At 35.2% G+C, this 25,515-nt stretch overlaps 1 protein-coding gene across 5 annotated transcripts in view; it reads right to left on the minus strand.

Moving 5' to 3' along the window:
* Positions 1-18,992, minus strand: part of Cnksr2 (connector enhancer of kinase suppressor of Ras 2) — a 263,374-nt gene extending 244,382 nt beyond the window's left edge. For 2 of the 5 annotated variants that reach the window (XM_040268994.2, XM_005334818.4), the window contains exon 1: positions 18,301-18,990. In XM_040268994.2, the coding sequence (XP_040124928.1) occupies positions 18,301-18,364 (64 nt within the window). In that variant the 5' untranslated portion in view covers positions 18,365-18,990. Of the gene's footprint in view, positions 1-18,300 lie in introns of all 5 variants that reach the window. The other 3 variants (XM_040268915.2, XM_013362628.4, XM_040269078.2) reach the window with 3 other exon arrangements.
* Between the last annotated feature and the right edge of the window lie 6,523 nt (positions 18,993-25,515).

Here is a 25,515-nt window from a genome sequence, read left to right on the forward strand (position 1 = left end):
TTTTTTGTTCCTAACATAGATGTTCTCATAACTATGAAAAGATCTATGGAATATACTATCTCTGAGCTTTCATATATTGAGTTCTTTTGTCATATTAATTTTGCTACTAGGAAGATATGTGAATTCAGACACGTTCTTTAACCCCTCTGACCTCAGTTGCTTACATGAAATACGATGGCATAGGACCAAGTGATTTCCAAAAGTTCTTTCTCCTTCTAGATTTCTATCAATTCATCTCATAGACTCTTCAGAGAACAAGAGTGTCAGTGTGTAGAAGAACTAACCATGTTCTTTTGTAAAAGAAATGTCACAAACTGTTTTAAATAATGATGCATTTCAATAATGAACAAAAGAACTGTAATTGAATGTGTTTCAAAATTGCCTACCAAATATTAGAACCATACATGTTAGAAGTCTATAAAAATAGCTATAAATTTTGCTAAGAATTTACAGGCATATTTATGGAAAAAGGAGAAAAAACTAAAATAAAAGGAGAAAGATTTATAATCTAATATCTAGGAATTTCCCAGGCAGAATTTGAAATGGTAAATTGGCCCTGATGGTCTAGAACTTGGGGATTCAGATCTACCTAAAATATGGAAAACATACCTCTGTTTTTGTTAAATAGAAAGTGTTTGTGTAAAGCACATGCAGTTTTGTGCTTGGCATTTAATCACAGGATAGAAAAATTAAGCCAAAAAATTCAGAGGGTTCAACTGTCTTTAGGTGTCACTAAAGCAGATGTAAGTAATATCAAGAATTTCCATTATTTACTACATCTAATCCAAATACAGGAATAAATTTAAAAGTTTAGAATCACAGAAAACTAGAGGTTTGAAAGTAAACATATCATTCAGCTTTCTTTTACAGCAAAGGAAACCAGAAATCCAAATTTATCATAGATAGGTAACACTGATGGATAGATGTAGAATTTTAAAAGCAATAATTTAAGATTACATGGTTTAAAAAATGAGTTATGAAGCTCAAGGCCAATCCCTCCCCACCAAGAAAATCCAAATGGTCTTCAAAGTCTGGATAAAAGTGTAAAATTTTGTATACTGCTGGCCACTATCACCTACAAACACATCAATATCAAAAAGAGTGAAGAAGCTCCACAACAAAATCATGGTGAACAATAGTTCTCAAAAGTATTAGAGTCAACATTGTTACATAGTTATACTGGCTAAAAGACTTAACTAAATTGTGTATTTTAAAAATTCTTGTAACAAATTTTATATATAAGTTATTATCACTTACACAATGTACTCGTGTAGGGTATATACAGCAGTTTTCCAAGGAAAACACACATAGAAATCACAACACAAAATCTAAGGAAAAAAACAAACCACTGATAATAAAATAATAAAAACTCAGCATAAAAGCTTTGGGAAAGTACACTTTCCAACAACCACTCTATAGAACTTGGGAACTAATTTGCAAACTTAATGCTTCTCAATTATCTATCCAAATACCACTTGTGACACATGAATGAGAAAGGGCATTGTTTTGTTAGGGATTCTCTTTTGTTTTCAGCACTCCAAGCACAAATGAATTGGTTCATTTGTTTCTTGCAATTCACTGTGTCTGCTATGAAAAGTCAATAGTTCTTATCACTTAAAAGAACTATAGTGCTCATAAGTGCTTACCATTTTCACCACACAGATTCGTTAATAATAATTTTGATCACCATGTATACAACCTGTAATGATAAACCTCATATTCTAATCATCTAATAAAGTCAGAGAAATGAAACTTCAATGACCATGAACTTTTTGATAAAATAATGCTGAGAACTACTAATGAACCATGATATACAAGGTCTATTACTGAGATAATAGACCTGAAATAATACTGAGGCCTATACTATTGGGACTTAGCCAGGGATAGTACAGCTATCAACAATGTCTTAGGACTTTTGTATTGAGTTCTTGGTAAGAAGAATAGGATATATACCATTCTAATAATTAGGCTTAAGAAGTCAAATGATCATCTGACTCATAAAAGAAAAAATAATTTGGAAAGTTACATTCTAATAAAGCTGTTAGAGATTTTTTTCTAGTTCTGTGAAGAGTGTCACTGGTATCTGAGGGAGACTGCACTGAATTTGTAGATTGCTTTTGGTAATATGGCCTCTTTAACAATGTTCATTTTGCCTGAACATGAAGATGGGAGGTCTTTCCATCTTCTAGTGTCTTCTTTGATTATTTTATTTGGTGTTCTGTAATTTTCACTGTAGAGATTTTTCACCTCCTTGGTTAGATTTATCCCTAGATGTTCTATTTCCTTTGAAGCTATTCTGAATGAGTTTCTTGATTTCTCAGTGACTACATGTATAGAAAAGCTTCTGATTTTTGCATATTGATTTTTTATCCTGCTATATAGATGTATTTGTTTATCAGATCTAAAAATCTTCAGGTGAAATATCCAGGGTCTTCTAACTACAGGATCATGTCATCTGTAGATAGAGACTATTTGAATTCTTCCTTTCCTATCTGTATCTCTTTTATTTCTTTCTCTTGCATAATTGCTCTGGCTAAAAATTTCAACTACTGTATTGAATAGGAGTGGTGAGAGTAGACATCCTTGTCTTATTCCTGAGTTTCCTTGTTCAGTATGTTTGCTTTGGTTTGCCATATATAACATTTATTTTGTTGAGGTGAGTTCCTTGTATACCTAATTCCTTCAGATCCTTTATCATGAAAAGATGTTGAATTTTGTCAAAGGTTTTTGTGCATCTTTTGGGATGATCATGTGATTTTTCTTTTCCTTGATTCCATTCATGTGGTGTACTATATTTATTAATTTAATATGCCAAACTATCCTTGTGCTCCTGGAAGGACACCACATTAATCACGGTGTACTTTTTAATGAGATGTTCAATTTGGTTTGAGGACTTTTGCATATTTTCATCAAGGATATTAGTCATTAGTTTCTTTTCTGTCTTATCCAGTTGTGGTACCACAGTGGTACCTGATTTATAGAATGAGTTTGGAAGCATTCCTTCCCTTTCTATTTCATGAGATAGTTTGAGAAACATTGGTGCTAGTTCTTTTTTAAAGGCCTGGTAAAATTCAGTTGTGAATTCATTCAATTCTGAGTTTTTCTTTGTAAAACAGCATGGTACTGGCATAAAAAGAATGTAGACCAATGGAATAGAATAGAGGACACAGAAATAAATCCATTAGCACTAGCCATCTGAGTTTTGACAAAGGTGCCAAAACATGTTGGAGAAATGACATCCTCTTTAACAAGTGGTGCTGTAAAAACTGTACATACATATGAAGAAGATTGAAACTAGATTTCTTTCTCTCACCCTGTATAAAGGTCAACTCAAAATGGATCAACGACTTAAGTATTTAAGATCAGAACTTTGCAACTGCTTGAAGAAAACAGGGAATACCTCAAGATAGGCACAGGCAATAACTTCGTGGATAGGACACAAATAGCTCAGGAAATTATAGCAAGAATCATCAAATAGAACTGCATCAAATTTTAACTTTTGCAGTAAAAGAAACAATTAACAAAGTGAAGACACAGTGAACTAAATGGGAAAAAATCTTTGCTGGATACTTTTCCAACAGAAGATTAATATCCAGAAGATAAATATCCAGAAGATAGAAGGAACTCAAAAACTTCACACCAAAAATGAATAACCCAATCAATAAATAGGATAATGCACTAAACAGATACTTCACAAAAGAGTATGAATGGCCAATAATTATATGAAAAATGTTCAATATCTTTAGCCAATAGGAAAATGTAAATCAAAACTACACTGAAATTCCATCTCCCTCTAGTAAGAATGGTATCAAGAATATGAAAACCAATAAATGTGGGCAAGGACACAGGGAAAAATAAACACATAAACAGTTGGTGGGGATATAGGTTAGTATAGCCACCATGGAAATCAGTATGGGGGTTCCTCACAAAACTAAAAATAGACTTACCATATGATCCAGCAATACACTTACTGAGTATATACCTGAAGGAATTAAAGTTAGCATAGTACAGAGATATCCACATACCCATGATTACTGCGGCATGATTCACAGTAGCAAATTTACAGATCAGCCTAGGTTTCTGTGACCAGATGAATGAGTAAAGAAAATGTGGTGTCTTCGTACATGTATATAGGAATACACCACAGTGAATCTTAACATTGTGTACATAAACAAGACTGGGATCCTAATTAGAATAAGCTATACTCCTTGTTTATAAAAATATGTCAAAATAGACTCTACTGTCATGTATAACTAAAAACTAAAAATAAGAGAAAAGAATTTCCAAAGAGAAAAAAGAAGAAAATATAGTATATACACAATAGAATATTACTCAGGCACAAAAAAGAAATAAATCATGTTATTTACAGGAAAACAAATGGAACTAGAGATCATAATATTAAGTGAAATCAGCCAGACTAAGAAAGACAAGTATCCCATGCTTTCTCTCATATGTGAAATCTAAGGTATTATGGTTTGGGTATAAGATATTTTCAGAAACCTCATAATTACATTATGAGAACTGTTACCTAATCAGTGCATTAATCCATTTGATAGATTAATAATCTGAAAGAACTACTCTGTAATAACTGGAACCAGACAAGATGTGACTGGAGGAAGAAGGACACTGAGTGTGCCTTTTGGGTTTATATTTTCTCCCTGGTCTGTGGAGCTCTCTTTTTCTGGTTGCCATGTCCTGAGCTATTTTCCTCTGCCATGCCTTTGGCCATGATGTTCTGTTTCCCCTTGGGTCCAGAGCTATGGAGTTGGCCAACCATGGACTGAAACTCTGAAACTGTGAGCCAAAATAAACTCTTCCTCCTTTAAAGTTATTCTTGTCTGGTCACAGCAGTGAAAAAGCTAACTAAAACAGCATGTATGAATATGTTACAATGAAGCCCATTATTCCATATAATTAAAATGCACCTTTTTTTTCAAAAAGCTGTTAGAGAAAGAAGTGGCTACATCAATAACAAAAGCCAGTAAGAGAGGAAGGACTCCCAGGAGAGAGACAGTTATCTGAAATCCATACCCCAGATACAGTTTAAAATCAACATCATATATGCATGACATATCTTAAGGCAAACATATATGAGCTATATCAAATAATTTATTTCTAAGTTGGGATACTAAAATATTCTTTTCCTTAAAGATTATTTTTATACCCTATATAATAATACATAAATTATTTTTTTCTAGTGTCAAAATTTACTCCATTTCTTCCAGATCACAACTGGAGAGTCTCAACTCAATATTATATATTGTACAGTCTAATACATAAAGGGTTTCCTACTAAATATCTTCCCCTTTAATCATTTTATCAATCTGAATGAAATGTAGAAATGGAGGAAGGGAAGGATGCAGTAGTGAATCTTTCCAAATGGCTACTAGGGATAAAGATGTTTTCAGCAGTCTTGAAAAGACATCATCTAGGATTTTCATTTGGGAAAGGAGAAAAATAAATTCATGGCGGCTGATAAGACAGTGGCTTCTACACAATGATTACTCTTTATTAAATTTATTGCAGAACTCATGTCCATCTGCATTCTGAGAAAGCTTCCAAGTCTACTTCTCACCATCTGTATCTAACAAGTCATGCAAATCACACAATTTTCTTCAAATATTCTGTTTTTAATTATGTTAAGGCTGTCTATATTACTGTAATAACTAATCATCAGAAATCTGTAATTTTATTAAAAATATTACTAGAAAGTTTTGAGAACAACTCTAATCTAAATGTTGCCCACTTGCTCTAAGCTATTTTGAAATATTGGAGAATGTCAAAATGTCAAATCATCCTTTTCAGTTACATATTCAAAGATCCATTTCAAATATTTGCTATTTAATCCATAATCTACACAGGCTGCCCTTTGAAGAATTCTTTAAATATTATTAAAACAAAAAAAATCACTCAAACGAAAGAAAATACCCTTCATTCTTGAAAATATACCTTACGAATACCCAAAAGCAGAAGCATTTCACAATGAGCACATGAATGCGTATCTACTATGGTACTCATGGAGCACAAAGTCAGAAAAAAGACACTTAGCAAACCAGGGAGACAATTCTACAACATTCACTTCAATATCAGAAGACCCTCACACTTTTTCAGAGCAGCATTAATAACAAAAATTCAAGTAAGCTGAAATTATGATAATTATAATATTTCAATTTATTGTGGCAAGAAAAAAGCATCAAGTTCATACATTAAATTCTTGGTCATAGTTTATTATAAGAGCCTGCTTCTTTTAGAATTTTTGCACCAGTAAACTAGAAAACAAAGAAAATCTCAACCAAAAAGGCACAGGAATTAAGTATTAAAATAATTCTGCCTTAAAATTTAATGTAATTTCTTGGAGATGTGACCAAAGGAGTTCTTAAATTTCAACCATGCTCACAACCCAAACTCAGTTGCTAAACACACTCCACATACTTATTATATGACGAAAATAAGGTGTTACACTTAATGACAAGAAAAAAATTGACCTCCTTGCCGAAAAGCAATCAGAAAAAGTCTTTTAGTTATAGTCATTTTCACCAAATCTGTCCCAGGCAAATATCTGCTCTATGTAAATATGTGTGCTTACTTATACACACATTTATATTTATACAGCTGAAAATCAATTATTATAAACTACAACATTTATTTTCTCTAAATTTTTCATGCCTTGTTTAACATTCCTACACAAAGTGTATGCAGGAAACAGAAACTACAATTAGAATGATTGTTAAGAATCAGGCTTTGTTAACAAGGTTTAGAATAGCACACTCTTCTGTCCAAGAGTTTAACTGCAAATTGGTTGACAGTGAGGTAAAATAAGGCCTAACTACCAGTAGTCTTTGTCTATGTACTTTATGCTTCCTTTTCATAGACATATTTCTTGATTAGCCAAAGGTAATGGGAAAAATATAATCAAGGAACAGATTAATTGCAATAGAATGGAAACAGGTATAACATTCATTCTAGAAAATTATTTTTTCAAACCACAATATATATTCATAAAAATTTAAAAAAATATTTTTCATGTGTGGAAAAGCATACAGCAGTTTATACAAGAGACAATTAAGGTAGAGGATTCTTGACACCAGGCCAGGGCCAATACTGCATTTCAGGAGCATTTTGAGAATTTTGAGTTTTAAGTAATCACAATAATTGTGTTACTGAATGACTGTTAAATCAATGTCTGAAACAATCTCACACAATGAAGAATTGCTCATATTCCAAGTGACTTTTTTTTCATTTGACAGTGTTTATTATTAGTAATTCCAGAGAGGCAAGTCAAAATTATTTCATGAGACATTGCTAATCTTCTAATATTACCAAATTTAAGAATATGATAAACTCTAATTTTATATTTAAACATAATTTTTATTTTAGGATAATTTAAAATATATAGAAGCTGTAAAACTAGTATTAAGAGTTCCTGTATACCCCTTACCCATATTCTATTATTAACATCTTATATTCCTTTGGTATATTTGTCACAACTAAGAAGCCAATAGTGGTACACTGCTATTAAATTAAACTCCACACTTTTCTAGAATTTCATTACCTTTTTTCCTAGTTGCTTTTTCTTTGCCATGATACTAGCAAGGATACCCTAATAACCGTTAATCATCATGTCTCCTAGGCCTCCTCTAATCTGATTCACACAATTTCCTTGCTTCCATGATCTTAACATTTCCACGATCTTAACATTTTTGAGGAGTACTGACTGGTCAGATATTCTTGAAAATGTCCTTAAATTTGGGTGTGGTTAATGTTTTTCTCATGGTTAGAATGTTGTTATGGGTTTGGGGGAAGAGATCAACAGAGTGCCATCCTCATCACATCCTATCAAGGGTACAGTACATTGAATTTTTAATGTGAGTATATATGTTATATTGTCTATGAATTTTATTTCAGGAGACATAAAAGGGTTGTTGGGTTCTAAAAGATTAATGTATAAAAAAGAATAAAATACATCACAATGTGTGTATCTATTTGGATTATGATTTTTAAAAACTGTATGAGAACTTATGACATTTATGAAACCAGAAATTTGAATTAAATACTAATGATATTAAGGAATTAATTTGGTGTGATTAAATACTGGTATACTTCTCTAGCTATTATTCTGCTGTATTTATTTTCTGTGTGTTAGTTTTCAGTATAAATATAAGAATTAGCTGGCAAAAGCAGACTCATTTAAAAAAACTTCAAACATAAGAAACTAATATCTTTAAACATAAAATCAGAAATATCTTAAAATTAATGGAGATGGAAATTTATGGTATTACTTCATTTTTCTATTACCAGAATGCTTTTTAACATAGCATATCAACAATTATTTCAAGGAAAGTGATGAAATTCTAGAAAATAATGAGCACTGTAGGAGGAAAAAAAGTGTTTTAAATAATCAAATGGACAAGGCTAATACAACTTCAAAATATGATAATTACCATATTTCATAGTTGTTATTTTTTAAAAGTGTCTATTGTCTTGGGTACTGTAACATCTTTTATAAAAATTGATAGACTCCAAACTATTTTCTGCACAATAACACTTTAAGTCGTTTTCAGTTCTTTAAAATTTCTAGTCTAAAGCAAGCTTACCTCAATTCTACTAAAAGAAAACAAAGAGAAATAGAAAGCATCATCTTCGTATTGTCACTCTAAACAAATCCTACTTTAGGTTCCTGTATACGTACTCAGATATATATTTAGATGCATATATAAAACTATATGCAACACTTCAAAATATAATGTAAACAGAACTGAACTTTTCATTATCATTTTACAAATACTCAACTGATAAAACATCCCTAACTCAAATTGATCACTTCATATTTTGTATTTATTTCACAAGTTTTTGATTAATTATGATTCAACTTTCACTAGCACTTCAGGTTAATTTTGTGAATTACTAAGCTATCATATCATATCACAATCTGGTCTACAATAATGATTTTCAAACAAAGCAATTTTAGGAGACAAATTAACATTTGGTAGATACATAAGGGTTTCCAAGATATAGAAATGCACTGAAAAATGTCTATAAAAACACTGGTGGAATGCAATGCTAACCAATGATCAGTTAATCTGAAAAAAAGTAAGTCATTTCTAATAAAATGTGAATCACTTATGAACATCTTTTATAAGGAACCATGTACTTTTATTAGTAATCCTTGGAGTACAAAATATCTCCTTAGCATTGAGTTGATAGAAGTAATGAACTGAGCTAGGTTTTTTAATGTAGGTCCATTCTCAATTGGGGTGGAAAGGGGACATCAAATTCCGCAGGTTCACTATAAAATAAAAAAGCTGTCACCAAGACTACACTTGTGTGTAGTATCTTTTTTATTAGCTAGAGTCCTATTCTGAGTAGAAACAGCTCACCATACACACATTCTGTTATATGTCAAATGGACCCAGCAACCTTCACCTTAGAAGACACTAGAGAAATTAGGCCTGATGGAGAAGACATCTACCTTTCTTTTAAAAGTATTTCTAGAATTCCTTTCATGTCACATTTACCTCTGGTAGAAAGGCATGGTGGAAATATTATGTACTTTTGAATCAATTATAAATCAACCAAATGGTCTAATAAAAACAAACACCTATTCAATAAATATTTGAATATATATAGGACAATTCATTCAACATTTCTAAGCAAAAATCTCTCTAAGCAGAAGTCTCTTCATTTGTAAAGTATAGATAATTCCAATATTTCAGGGCTAGGATAAGCATTAAAGATAATGTAGGGAAAGCACCTATGACAGTATATGGCATGTAGTAAGCACTTGTGATTTCTGCCTCTAAAAATTGCCAAAACAACTTATTCCTTAATTTTAAAAATCTGATATTTATCATGCACTTACATACCAGGCATTGTTTTAAGCATATCATCACAGAAAAACTTAGAAATACTATTTAAATTGGTGTTTCTATAGGTAATACTGCCACTCCCATTTTGTAAAAATGAGAAAATCCAGATCTACACCAGATCTCTATTGATTTGTTTCAGGAATTATTTGAAAAAAACATGTTACAAGCCTGTTTTTAAAATAGTAGATGTATCTGAAACAAAATTTTAAAATTCAAGCAAACAACAACAAGAAGAGGAGAATATGGGCAACATAAAAAAGAGCAACTAAATAAATGCATATCTTATCCAAAGACTATCCAATCTACCCAACAAGACTAAGAACATTCATATATAACATAGCCTTGTGTGCTACACTTGATATTAGTTATGTAACTATGCTTTTGTCATATATTAATGTTAGTGCTTGTTTTGGTTTATTTAATAAATCTTGGTTTTGAAAGCAATTTTATGTTGTGCCAAAATACCCAATAGATGAACATATAAAACCAAATTGATTGTATGTTAGTAAAATTTAAACTTTAATGGACTTATGCAAATACTGACAAACCCTTTCTTTCCTGAAATTGCAAGTATAATGTATGAAAACTTGTATTAGAATTAATTATAATTAAAATTGAATAAGAAATTAAATATGTCTTTAAAATTTTAAAAATTCTATTATCTTGAATAGTTGTGAGTCAAACTGGGTACTATTTGCAATTCATAGTTATCACTAGCTAGAACACTAAAATGCCTGAAGATGTTTTAAGAGCTTAAAAAAAGCAACATAACTATGTTAAGGTCTTAAAATTTTCAATTATTTTGTTTTGTATTTTAACAATTATACAGTGAAGGGGGTCAAGCTGTATTAGAAAAATCTTGATAATCTGTTTACCAGTGATGTCTACTAGCATGTAATTCACAAAAATTGCACATGGGACAACTGTTTCAGCAAGTTATGCTTTACAAATAACTCTCTACATATGTTCTTAAGAAGTACTCTTCAAAAAGTTAAGTTAAAATAAATTTATACATAATTCTAAAACTTTATTTTTAAGTCAGAGAGTGATGAAAAATTACACACAAAAATATTGATTGAAGGTGAATTTTAAATACCTTAATTTTAATCCTATTAATAAAAATGCAAATCCAGCACCAAATATAATAAAGAAGATAACAATTTTCATTAAACTAAGGGGCTATTTTTCCACTTTATGTCTATAATTAACAATTAAGGGATAGTTTATTCTCATAACAGAAAAATAAACCTTTATATGAAGACAATGCATAGTATCACTATCATTCTATCATGTGTTCTAAATTATATAGATTTTAAAAAATACCAAAATAAAGAAATTAGAAAATTTGAATGAAAGAAAACAAACAAATGCTTAGAATAAGGTGTACATTTCCATTTTTAAACTAGTAAGCATCTGCTGCTGCCCTATTAAGTGACATAAACAAATGATATTTCCACCATATTTATAATATTTATGGCATAAATACAAAAGTGTCATTAGTTCATTAAAAATTATCAACATTTCATTATAAAATGAGTCTAAACCATGATTTAAATCTTTGAATTGGCTAGAGCAACAAAATCCTACTTCACACTGTATTCTGGCACACAACGTCCAAGTTGGCACAGAAGTATCCATTAGAGCACTATAAGGGACATTATGTGTACTGTCTTTTAGGAAAACAGATTTGCTGACAGACCAATAATCTGTGAATAAATTAATTTATTTCTTCACTCAATATTTTCTGGGTGCCTATTTTATACCAGATACTTCCTTATACATTGTTACAAAAAACAAATCAGGTCCCTGCCCTCATCTAGTGCAGGAGTTAGACATCAATCAAATAATCATACAAATTAATGTAAAAGTATAACTGGCAGATGGGACACAGAAGATACATATGGTACTAGAAGAGCATATAACTGAGGATTTGATGTGATCTGGAAAATAGAGAAGTCTTTCGTGATGTGTAGGAGGAAAAGCTTGAGATCTGAAGGCTGAGTATGGATTAACTAGATGAAGAAAATAGGGAAGAAGGAATACATGAAGTTCAAAGGCCCAGTGATGGACAAACAGAAAGAATGAAAGGCAGCCAGCATAGTCAATGCTGGACATCTATCTAGCTTACCTCATAGGCAATAACCAAACCTTCAATGGTGTCATAGCCATGTAAGGACTTCGATCTTCATCATAAAAACAATCAGAAGCTATCAAATTGTTTTAAACTGATGAAGGTGAAAAGTGAGAGAATAGAATCAGTTAAGAATCATTCTTAAGGAGTTCACCTTGATTGAAAATTTGTGGATCAAACAAATAAAACAAAATTAATATACTGTAATTATCATGACCTTGACAGAAAACAGAATAGGTTGTATTTTGCCCTTTGGAATGATAAGAGATTAGGGGAAATGGAGCACACTAATTTTTACCAGTTCTAAACTCACCTAGCATTTCTCAAACTTTTCCACATATGTACATATAACTGATGAACAGAGTGTACTCATAACCCTGGAGGTCCAGGGAATGCAGCTTTAAACAGCCTGCTGCAAGCCTAAAATTCTTGTCAATGCCTCTGGTCTCATCTTTAAAATCATACTGATTTTGCTCTATCCATCAGGGATAATAATATCCACATTTGATTTAATATGAAAATAATGTTTAAAATGCTTAGCAAAAATCAACTCTTCTGATAATTTGGCTTTCACAACCACAGAAATACACCATTTTGAGGAGTACAGACCTATTGATATTCATGAAAACTGTGAATTCACCCACTGAATGTCATTCAACCCAATAATGTCACATTGAAGAACACACTTGGTTTTTGGTAAGACACTTAACCAAGACAAAAAAAAATCATAAAAAGTAAAAAGTTTTAGACTCCATTTTTTTTCAACTTACTATCTCTCCCTCCCCCCTTTTAAATTAGTACAGATGTTCCATCCTTCTACTACTCTTTATAGAAGGTAACACTTCATGTTTCACAGTTAAGTCTTATGTGTGAGGTACTGTAAGGAAGTCACACCAAAAACTAAAAGTAATTAAGAGTAAATTAAGCTTTAATCTAAAGTTACTCTGCTATAAATGAAAATGGTAATTTATCATTGCTTTAAGAACAGTATTAATATCTCCATTCTTCACATAAGAATATGGATCACTAAACGTCTAAATAACATTAAGATGTAATTAATCTTCAAAATAACTCATTTTAACATTATTTCCAAATTATTCCTGAGAAATGGATTTGAAACAGCTGTACCAATTCAATACACATTCTTTGTGGGCTTATTTTTGGCAGCCAAAGTTTTATAATGTGGTATTTATTTAAACTCAGGACATGATGAGAGTTTTATTGTCTCTGTGAAATGCAGATTTGTTCTTGTACTTTTTTACCACCTACTCACACTCCTCCCTCACTTTCCCCCTTGTGCCTACCTCTCCCCTTCAACCACACAAACCTAGATAAGTTCGTCTGGTTAATCACTCCATTTCAATGCCAGAGTCTTTTGCTGTACCTCCACAGTTAGGATATGTCCCTCTTAAACAGCATCTTAATTATATAGTTTAAATAGTTGCTAAAACCCCACCCTCCACATGTGCCCCTTTCATGGTTCATAACATTATCTTCTCTTTCTACCAGTGCTGTAAGCATAATGCAACTTTTTTTTTTAATTTACCCATTGTACTAGTTGGTGCATGTCTCTGTCTTGGCATAGGTTTGTAAATGTCATTGTCATTCCTCACAGAGGCTGATTTCTCCAAACCAGAGAATAATTTATTTAAGATAATCCATTAAAATCTTTCTTGAAGATATACTAAGTAAATAATATCTGAGGACTAGAATACATACACAAAAATATTTCTTTCTTGCTAATCATGACTAAATCATGTGTTAACCTAAGGAGCAAATGTTAACAACAACTTAAATAAAAATTTTTGTGAATTAAACTAACATATCAAAATGGTAAGTGTCTTGTTTACATAAAATGACAAGAATTCCTGTTCCAAAAAAGTGTCAAATCCAAAATAGATGACTGTTGGTGCCTATCTAGTCAAACTGCAACTGAAAAACATCTAATTTTTCAAAAGGAAATGATAAACCAATTTGATCTATTGTTCAACATATTTTCTTAACGTCTTTACAGCTTCAATTTCCTGCCAGAAACTTACTTCTGATCTCTCCCTCAAGACACTAAAAATTTCGACATTTTTCCTTTATCAAATTGAGATAAATTTCAACTTATGCTCTGGGTCCTGTGAGAGGGGCAAAATAATTACTAAAGAGCATTGTACCTGTCAAAACTTCTTTGCTTTTCTTATCAGAGACATTCTCCTTTACAGCATTTAACTTTTATACTGAATGGACCTTATTTCTTGACTACATTTTCCACTAATACAGATGCATGCAAAATATTACTTTTGTTTTTATACCTAAAATAATGTATTTCATTTTCTATCCTCAAGATGGCTGAGTCATCGGGATAGAAATTAGAAGTCAGGGAACGTCTCTTGAAGAAAATGGTTTATAATAAACAGGAAGGAGTAGCACAGTGGTTATGGAATATGCTGAGAAAAGACTATCATAAAATTTAAATTTAAGGGATTATAACAACAGAAAATTGGTTAAAGCTAAGTCACAGAACCGATAAGACCAGCAAAGCAGGGACTGTTGGTTGACTCCAGAAATCATAATTTTATTTGACCCAGAACAAGAATAAAGACCCCTAGAAGAATGTTGTGCAGGAAGCTGGTCCTAGAAAATATCTACATTAGTTATGTGACTATTTTGAATGAGTCTCAAAGTTGGAAATGCTGTGAGAAGAAAACTTGAATTATTGGGTGTGATATGCAGAAGGAAAATTAATGATAAAATTAATAACAGGAGCCCTGAAGTGTTCTGAGATTTTTTGTTATATCACAGTAAGCAAAAAAGTAGAGGACTGGTGACTCAAACAAATGCAAATTATGAAGTATTTCTATGTTCTGCAAGTGAACAAAAAGGATTTGAGAAATAACTTGTTTTAGAATAATGAAATAAGCAAAAAAGTAGAAAGTTATTGGTCTACTTTCCTATCTGTGGCTTTTTAGAATAATTTGCTCAGTTTTAATTATTTTAAAAAATTATGTTTTAAAATTTTATCAAAACTATAAGAGGACTGAATGCAATTTGAAATTTAAGGCTGGTTTCAAATGCTAAATGGCATTTGATTCTTTCCAAAAATACTTTTATGAAATTAACGTGAAGGTTTATAAAATCTCTCTAAATAGCCAGAAGTACTTTCAGAATAATCTGGGATATAACTAGTTATTTTACTGACTCATAAGAATTTTGTGTATTTACTGTAAATTACATTGATAATGTGTCACATTGAGTTTTTATTGTCAATAGAAAATTTGATGAGTATTTGATTTTATAAACAGTGAAGTTGAGTGAATAAAAAGTGCAAGCCTTTGCTCATATCTTTACTAATAATTAAAATAAATTTTATATTTACATCTCCCTCAAATCCATTTAAAAATAGGTCAACATTAATTGCAATGTATAAATGGTCTTTCATAATCTTGAATCAATGCTACCTGTCAGCACATTTTCCCCTTCATTTTCTTCCCTGATGAGTGAGTTTCCATACCACTTCTATTAGTTGTCTAGAACCATATATATATAATGTATATATACATATATACATACATACATATGGTCATATCTATCCTTTAATGATTGCTTTCTGTTTGGAGAAGAGAAAAATATCCTAGAAAGAACACAAAGTATGTACCTTACTAAATAGAGTTATAATTATTTATAATTGTGACCAGATAAAAGGATATATTAGATGCTTTAACATTAAGGGTGATGAAACTGTCCCATTAGGAGCATGCTCTGAAGAACTCCCATAATGTTGCAATTGTGCAAGAGCCTTATGCATTTTTCAATTCTGCCTTTATAGCACTACACATTATACAACACTACATGAGTTTTAATCATCTCCAAGTTAGGACCTAAATTAGCAGTTAACTTTTAAACATTACTGCATCTGAGAAAAGGGTGAAAAGTATTTTTTTAATGTCTTTTGCTAAATTTTACTTGGGAAAAAGAATATAGAGGGGGAAATTAAGGTATCAGTATAAGTTACAAGTTGAGGAAATGTTCATTTCATTCAATTATTTCTTAAAATCTCATTTTTATGTCATCTCAAATCAAATTTATATGAATATTGTGAACATTTTAGCAGTAAGAAGTTTGGGATTTGAAATAGGTAATTACATTAGTCAGTCTCTTCCAGTCTTTTGCTGGACAAAGACACACAAATTCTATCCTGGCTACCTAAATAAGCTTTACTAGTAGCTCTAAAATGCGTCACCAACAGGTATGAAAACAAGTTAAAAATAATGGGCACTGAATATCACAGCTAACAATGTTAGCCTAAATTTAAAGAAACTACCTTTTAGGCTGCAGAGATTTTTAAATGATTAGTGTACTGGAAAACTAACAATGTGTGTCAGATTATGTGCATCATATGCTGCACTTGCTTCAGTGGACCTAAACTGTGGAGAGACGGGAAACTGCAAGAATGTAACTGGGTGGGAGGTGAAGAAGATGGAGTATACTGCACTCATTACAACCATCATGAGAATTTGTGAGAGGTAGTCTATGAAGCTCATGGAATTAGGATAGCTTGCCTTTGAATATTTCAGCCACAGATTCAAAGAAACCTTTCAGACTTTTAAAAAGGGATTTTAATTGAGCATTCTTCCTTCCTACATATACTCTAGCTCTTTCTTCGATGACTGAGAAATAGAGAAGACAGATGTTTTTATCTGAGAAAGAGGGAAGGGGAGTGAATTGGTGGGAATCTAGGAAGGTGGAATTTCAATAGCAAATATGGAAAGAGAACAAGCAGCAGAAAAGATGGGCCAGCCACTGCAGGACTTTGTCTTAGTCATCTTTATAACCCCCATGGCACCTTAGCACAATGCACCGCACACAGGGGGGCAGTAGATAAATAATGAATTAGGTTTAATTCAATTCACTCACATTTATACTGTGCTTTGCGGTTACAAAGCCCTTTCCACATATTAGAAGAGAAAAAGTCAATGAGGAATAAAGGGGCTAGAATGGGATAAAATTAAAATAGATAAAGAAAAATCTACAATAAGCAAAAGATAGAAAAGGTTCAGAAAAAGAAAGGGAATAAATCGAGTTTCTCCTTGTCAGTTTCAACCCTTTCCAATCATCACAGTTTTCCTGCTGAAGTGCCTGGGGCTTAGAAAGTATGACTGCTAAGCAAGCCCAAAGAAAAGGGGCTCCCTCACCTTCAGAAAGGGCATTTTCAAAGATAAGCCTAACTGATCTGAGTAGAGTTCGTGCTCAGGTATAACCTCAAGCAAAGCTCTAACATTCCAAGTGTCTTCCAATCGTGGCCAAGGGATTCCTTTATTCCATTCCTCCACTGCTCAGCATTCCCAAAATCTTGGGGAAGAGGTGGGTCTTAGGAATGGACTGGGGAGGCTTTCTACAACCCCCCAAAATCAGACAACAGAGGGAGGTAGTGAGGCAAGATAGCCCAGGGACTAGAGAAAAAGCCCACGTTTGCGACTGAGAGGATGAATGTCTATGATTGTGGTTGTTGAAACTGCCAGGGGCAAAAGGCAGTGGTAAGGGCTTCAATATGGAAGAAATGAGAGGTGTACTTGAAGGCGTCTTACAACTGGCTTTGAGCCCCTAACAAAAAGCCACCAGATCCAAAGCCTCAAGCGGCCTGAATCTTGGCAAGCAGAGGGCAAGCAGGGATGCGCAGGAGGGAGCCCACACAAAACCAGCGCCTATGCTGTCCCAAGGGAGGCATGTTTTCCCCACTCCGAAGTAGCGTGTCTCCTGAGAATTCTCTGCCCAATATGGGGGAGGGGGTTCCCAGCTCCAAATGGGGGCGACCGCGTCCTGACCCCATTATGCGGGCTTAAAAGTTGCCAGGAGAGTTGGCGCTAGACACACCTGGCAGGGGTAGCCACCAAGGGGGCATCAGGTTTCCCAGGAACAAAGAAGTCCGCAAAGAGGAGACTATGGAACCAGGTCCTTGACGGGGGCGGGGGGCTCTCCGAGATGGGAGACTGGGGTCGCCACGTCCTCCTGGCCTTCGAGGGACGCCGAGGGGAGCGTGGAGTGGGCAAGATTCGCCTCGCCAGGATTCCACCGCCCGGCTTCCTGCTTCCAACCAGGTGGCGCCCGCCACCCTCTCTCTCTCCGCGCCCCTCTGGCTGGAAACAAAAGGAGCCCGGGGACCTTGAGCCCCAGTCAGCCTCTAAGGACCCCCGCCGCCACCCAGCATGCCAGGATAAGCTGGTGGAAGCTTCTTCGATGGCGGGCTGTGCCGCGGCGGGCGCCCCTCCCTTCCTCCCTCTTGCCGGGACCCTGTGCCCTCCCCACAGCAGGCATTACCTTTCATCCAGTCCACTACTTGACTCGGAGACCATTTGCTCACAGGTTCCATTATCAGAGCCATGGGCACAGGGTTGGTTCCGCGTGGGGCGCGAAGCTCAGGCACAAAACGAAGTCAGCAACCTGAGCCGCCCTCAGGTGGGGTCCGCCGCAGCCTCCCAGTGTCAGTGGCACGAAGAAAGCGGCTTTTGTGTGTCGGGTCTGGAGGCTGCAATTTCTCTTAGCCGGCAACTCGGAGGAAAACGCGCCGGGGTGGCGGCTCCCCGCCGGGTCTGCTCAGTCCCAGCTGAGGCGGCGGCCGTAGCTGCCGCTTCCGCCGCTCCGCTCCGGTCTCCGTCCCGGCGGGGCTTCAGTTCATGGTTTGCGCTGCCAAGAGTCGCGGGGTTGAGGGAAGGAACCGCTGCCGCACGTCCGCAGCCAACTTGCCCGTTCGCCTCGCGCGCGGGAGTGAAGCCCCCGACACGACGAGCTGCCTGGCGGAAATGACGAGGGGCCTCCTGCCACCCAAAATATCTCTCCGCAGCCCTCGGGTGCGGGGCGCGCGCGCCACGAGCCCCCCGCCCGCTCACTGCCGCGCGGTCCCGCCTCCGGGGCCGACGGCAGGCACGCGAGGCGCGTGCGCGTGTCGGCACGAGGCCGGAGCCCAAGGTCTGTCTGGCAGGCAGGCAGGCAGGTGCCGGCTGCTTGCAGCTTCGCGTTCCCGCCCTGGGGGCCGCCCGGGGACAGAGGCGCGCAATGAGCGCGTGCGCGGCGGCGGCGGCGGCAGCGGCGCAAGCCGGAGTCTGAGCCCTGGGTCAGTCAGTCAGGTGCGGGCGTGAGGAGCGGGGCTCTGAGGGGCCTTTGAGGGGACGCGGCGGCGGTGGCAGGGAGCCCACCAGTTGAACTGTGACAGCTGAGGAGGTACCTGCGGCCCCGTCATCGAGGGGAAGGGGACTCCACTGAGCGCGGGGTTACTACGGGAGCCCGGGCTTTCCTTGCTCTCGCCCTCCCTGCTGCTGAGTGGGTTCCCGAGGTGATTCCGGAGACCCGCGCACTCCTGCGGAGATGGAGGCGTGTAGTGCCATGGACGGGAATCGGGCTCCGCCGGCCAGAAACGCAGAGATGACGAGGCAGGAGGGCCAGTGTTGAATTTGCCCTGGGTCATAAGCTGAGTCTGGGAAGTGGGTGTTGAGGCTGTCACCAGCAAGTTGATTGTCCCTGTGATCCCGAGACAGATTCCCCCATGTACCTTTTCAAAGGGCTCTGTTTCGGGTTTTCAGCCAACTCCTCAAACACAGAGCTCCCAGTATCTATTTTAGAGGATGTCATTTGTGTTCAAATGTTCTTATGTAAGAGCCAAAGGGTAACAATAAGATTTAAAATGAATGACAAATTGTAAACAACGTGATTCTTCAAACCTCCTTTTCTTACGCAGACTACTCCGCAAACCTTAGTAAAATACAGTTTGCCCAATGAGGCTTCACTTTAAAAGACAAATAATCCTAGAGAGTAGAGAAGCAAACTCTCTACCACCATTATAGGAGTTTTCTCAGTATAATTCTTAAGTAGTTCCACTAAGTAAAAGAATAAAACTATTTCTATAATAATTTCAATAACATCAATAGGTTTTGCCAGTTCCCGCAGTAACCATTTTCTCTAGCTCAATTTGATGAGATGTCAGAACTGTCACTTTCTTCACTGGGCACAGTTGATGACCCCTCTCCCACATATACACAAAGAGCTGAAACAGCAGTAGTTAATATTAATGTTTTCATGCTAGTGATACAAAACAAAACTTAAGAAGCCTGTATTTGGGCTTGTTGTTTACCTCTCTAATAATCCATATTTTATAAGTGAAGAATTGGAGAATAATTTAGATTAATCAGGTCTACATACAGGATACAGGTAGAGCCCCTTTCTTTAATAATCTAGATCTTGTTTGTGCTGTATGGTATTTTTTTGATTAACCAAGTGCAAAAGATATTGTATTTTGCATATATTCCAATTGTGTAGTATTTATAGAAAAACATTTCCAGTGTCTAATTTATGAAGTAGCTTTACTTTTAAAATATAATGGCTACATTGTGAATTGTTAGAGGTTACAGTTGTGGATCGATCTTAAAAGTACTTTTCCAGGGACTGGGGATATGGCTCAGTGTTAAAGGGCTTGCCTAGCATGTGTAAGGCCCTGGATTCCATCTCTATCAATGGGGGAAAAAAGATCATTAACTAAAAAAACTACTAATAATAATAGTAGGAATTTATTGAGCAAGGTGCCAAGCACGTTACATACATTTTATCTTCCAAACAGGTTCATTATTAGCCACATTTTACAGATGAGAAAACCTTAACTATCACATCCACTTCCTGTCCCTAAATCTATTAGACATAGTTTCATAAATGTTGAATAAATTAAAAATAAGCCTTAAAAGAGTTAATTTGTCTGAAGTCATGATACATGATTTTACACCAAGTTAAAGTTATTCCAGAAGATGAACTTTGAAAAAAAGAGTTTGTATCAGTGTCACAAAATGAACAGTTCAAGTGAATGGAAGATCCACTGAATGTTAGCTTAATATATTTCATCAGAATGTCAATTACTAAGAGATATGAGAGTCACTGTGAGTGTTCCTGACTAGTACCTGACCAGCAACTGTAAGGATGTAGGAACTGACCAAATTTGGCTAAAAAATCAAACTTGCACATGGGCTTGCATGACAAGCAACCATACTGTGGATCATGTTGCAAGCAAGTTCAAAAAGAGAGATTTCTTGCATGATGAGTGAAATATCAGTCAAGATAAACACCAAAGACTAGGATACAGTAAAAATAAAAGGTGTGGATTTCATGAAAAGACCAGTGCCAAAGAAGATGGAGAAAAAAGATCCCAGAGAAAGGGGATTTTGAAAGAGATCCTATATCACAATGAACTTTTACATATTTCCCTCCCATTTGTGTTATGGTAAGGGATTTATTTGGCCTAGTCATCTAAAATAACTAAGTCTAAGAAGTAAGCATGAACCAAAATGTGGGTGTGGAGTTATATTATCTAATAGATTTCACCAAGGCCTTATGTATTTGTCTTTAATCCTGCTCCCTGAGGTGTCCCCCACAAAACAGCATTTCCCTTTGATTTTCACAATATAATCACAACATTATTTCACTTAATCTGTTCAGAACACAACTGGTTTTTCACTTTAAATATTCTTGATTAGGGGGAATAAAAGGTCTGAATTATTGTTGCTTTCACTCTTTTATTCTTAACTCCAAATGACTCAGCTACCCTTTCTTGTGTTTTTCTTCCTACAACTTTTCAAATAAGCTAGCTTTTATATTCTTTTGCCTATTATTCAAAATTCAACACCTTGATCCATTTTTGTAAATATAGTATAATGTGATTCTATACAAACTTAAGCAGTTTAACTTTTATTTTTCTAAATGCACCATAGAATCTCAAAGATTAGTGAAAAAAGTATGTTATTATGAAACACATATTAAAACATAATTCACTAAATGGTGTGATGTCACACATATTTCAACAGTCTAGATATAAAAGCCAAACTAAATCTTTGGAAGCAGCCTTAGATTTTTTGGAAGCAGGCAGAATAGAAATATTAACTTAATTAAAATAATTGGAGACATAACTTTAGAGATGTTTGCAACCATGTCAAAATTAATCATTGAAATGTTTCTTTTTTATCTTTTGTTTCTTAAAATGATCTCTTAATCCAGTTTATGCCAGTATTTAGTTTTATCTTTTTACTACTCTCCCTCTAGATTTCAATAAAATTAAAATATTTTGACTAAAATAGTCTCTGTTAAGATTTTATGGTATAGTAATAATTCTAAATAGTTTTAGATATAGAATTTACAAATGGTCCACTAACTGGAATCTGGGTGCTCCATGGATTTGACTTTTAGGAATTAGAACAGATAGGAAGGGAGGGAAACTTCCACTGGAAGAAGGACTTTCAAGAGTTTTTCCTTTGGGGACCAAATTGAGGAGAAAATAATGTAAATGTTTCTCCTGGAACTGCTAGCTAAGGACCTCTGACTTATCCATTTTCCAAACTAGGCTAGGGGTCTTAATCTTCACTTACCATTTCTTCTGCACAGACACTTGCTCTGCACTGGACTTCAGATCTGCCACACAGACATGTTTTAATGTTTTTAGTTATTTAACATTTAGACAAAATTCTTAAAGTTAGTTCCCTTCCTGGTAATTTCCCCAGGAATTAGATTTGGTATGTTTGCTAAATCTAGCTTAATTTCTAGATTTTTGCGTTCTTAGGAATAATGTTTTTTCATGTTATTTTTTCTCTTTTGTCTTCTGCTTTTGAATGGGTTGATCACAGCACAGAATAATTGTGTGAGTAGTCCATGTTCTAAAATGGAGAAAAGGATAGAAGTCCCTTTTTTTCCCCACCAAATTTTATATTGACCTTTCATATGATTTCAAAAGCAGGTATTCCATGCTGGCTCAAGGTGTATCCCTTGATCAGAAAAATTATCTAGGCAATTCTAATAAGACTAATAGTGATAAAACACAGATTATTCCTAGAAAAAATATAGAAAACTTTCTCCAGAGGAAGTTCAGCATAATTTCTGGGAAAATATTAGTATTTTCTTCCAAGGTAATTTAGTTGACAACTATGAATTAAGAACTAAAGCTTCTGATATAACTAATCACCTGATAGTAATCTACGTTTCCAATCATTAGAGAAGCAAGTAGGAAGAAATCTTAACTGTAAATGTTCAGTATATTGCTTAGGGCCAAATCTCCCTATAGATTTAAAAGGGGAGAAGAATCTGAAGAAAATAATTTTTCACAAGTTTATCTGGAGAAAATAATTTTTCACAAGTTTATTTTTCTTCTACCTTTTCTCATAGCCCATCTATGTATATATTGTATTCACATGGCTCTATCATATGATAACCCTTCTTTTTTTAATATTTAGTAGAATTTTTTTGCCTCTAAGGTAAACTGTATTACATCAAGACATGAATTATCTTGACCAAGATTTAAAGCACTCATCTTTGGGTAAAGAGAAATTGGCTTAAGTTGAGGTTATACCAATAGTAGACTCTTTTCAGTGCCCATCCATGCCGTATTAATCACAGTCTAATGAAAATTTCAGAGACCATCAAGATAGTTTTCTTAACAGACAAATCCCTAGCCTACCCAGGAAGTCTAAGATGCATTTGGCCACTATTAGTAAAGGGCATGTAAACTCATTATTCAGCAATTTTTTTACCATCATGGTGGTGGCCCATGTTGTATCCCTTGATTGGAAAAAAATTGATTGATTTTGAGGATGTAGATGGCCAAGATACTTTTGAATTGGTAGGCAAAACACGAAAATTCACAGTTAATATGATAGAATAATAAGTGCAATGGGAGAAATGTTTAGTGCTATGCAGGGAGAAGTATCTAAAAGTTAGAGGGAAGACTATGGAGAGTATAATGCCTGTTTTAGGTATTAAAGGATGACCATCAAGCAGAATGCAGACAAGGGCTTTTAAACAGAATACTGAACAAAGGTATGGAGTATTACACATATAGATATCTGGATATCTGGCATTAAAAACTAATGAGACGAATGGGCAACAATAAGATTATGCAGAAAAAATATAAACTGTCTATGATAGAACCTTTTATGAAGTTATTTGGTCATATCTATACATTTATGTTTTATATAGACTACTGGCCATGGAAAGTATAGATTTGAGAGGGACAGGATGAGTAAATGTTAATTCAGAGTATGTTGCACTAAACAAGTGAAGGGGTGACTCAGGGCAGTGGAGTCGGGGATGGAGGGAAGAGGATGGATTTAATAATTATCCAGGGGAACTTGGTGATAGACTGGACATGGGAGGTTAGGAAAAGTGCAACATCAGGACTGATTACCAGGATTCTAGCTTGGGTGAATGGGTAAATTATTTTTTCTGTATATAAACAGACAAAATGAAAAAGGAAAACTTGGGAAGAGGAGGCATTCTGCGGCACTTCTTGTGTTTTGGACATTCTAAACGTGGAACAATCAGGATGGGATTCCCAGTAGACAGTTTCTGTATTCACATACAGGAATGAGAAACTCAGTATGGGCAGAAGATACAAATTTGTGACTCACTACTAAAACAGAAATATGAATGATAAAATGAGGATGTGAGATTTCCACCGAGGAGTTCCATGGAATGGAAAGAGAAAATAAATAAAAAGAAGAAGAACCAGGAGAATACAGTGTCATGGTAGCCCATTAAACAAAAATTTTCAGGGAGTAAGGAGTGAAAAATTGTGTAAAGAGCAAAAATGATGCCATTCCAGTAAGAAATGAAAAAGAAATCCAGTGGTTTCATCAGTTTGCATATTCCTCATGGCCTTATTAAAACTATGAAAACTAGATGTCAGGAGGTAAGGCTTATTACATAAGGCATTAACTTTTTCACAAGTTTATTTTCCTTCTACCTTTTCTCATAGCCTATCTATGTATATATTGTATTCACATGGCTCTACCATATGATAACCCTTCTTTTTTAATATTTATTTTTTGGTGTAGATGGACACAACACAATGCCTTTATTTTTATGTAGTGCTGAGGATCGAACCCAGGTCCCGCCTGTGCTAGGCAAGCGCTCTACTGCTGAGCCACAATCCCAGCCCCTGATAACCCTTCTTCAATTTACACATTACTACTTGTATCACTCCTTTCAGATGAAATCCTAGTTGCTAAAAATTATACCAACTCTTTCTTATCTAATTGTATTTTTACCACTTATAGAATGATGGCACCCTTTAACTGAGCTGAATTTGAGATACTCTTTCCTCATCAGACTGTAAGGAAAAAGCTCTTCCATGGCACCCTGTTGATCTTACACATCTCCACAAAAAGCCATGTAGGCAAATATCAATCACAATAACAATATGATGCATGTTTCAGCAGGATGCCTAGTGATCCTCCCCAAAACAAAGAGTCTTGTGAGAAGATATCTTGAGTCCATTTGTCAACTTCTATCCTGGTTCTAATGAGGTGTGGAACCTTCTTTACTCCAACTCTAGGTACAGTTTTAGATTATAAAACTGTTTATCTGTAGTATAGTTTTCTTCTGAATGCAAGGATGACCCACCACTTGTGTTGTCTATCATCTGGTCCACTGGATTTGGTATTATCCTATGGGACTAGGGACATGGGGAGCTGCCACCAAACTGATCTTGCATTTCTATCTGTGTAAATAATA

The sequence above is a fragment of the Ictidomys tridecemlineatus genome, chromosome X, assembly GCF_052094955.1.
Source record: "Ictidomys tridecemlineatus isolate mIctTri1 chromosome X, mIctTri1.hap1, whole genome shotgun sequence".
NCBI lineage: Eukaryota > Metazoa > Chordata > Mammalia > Rodentia > Sciuridae > Ictidomys > Ictidomys tridecemlineatus.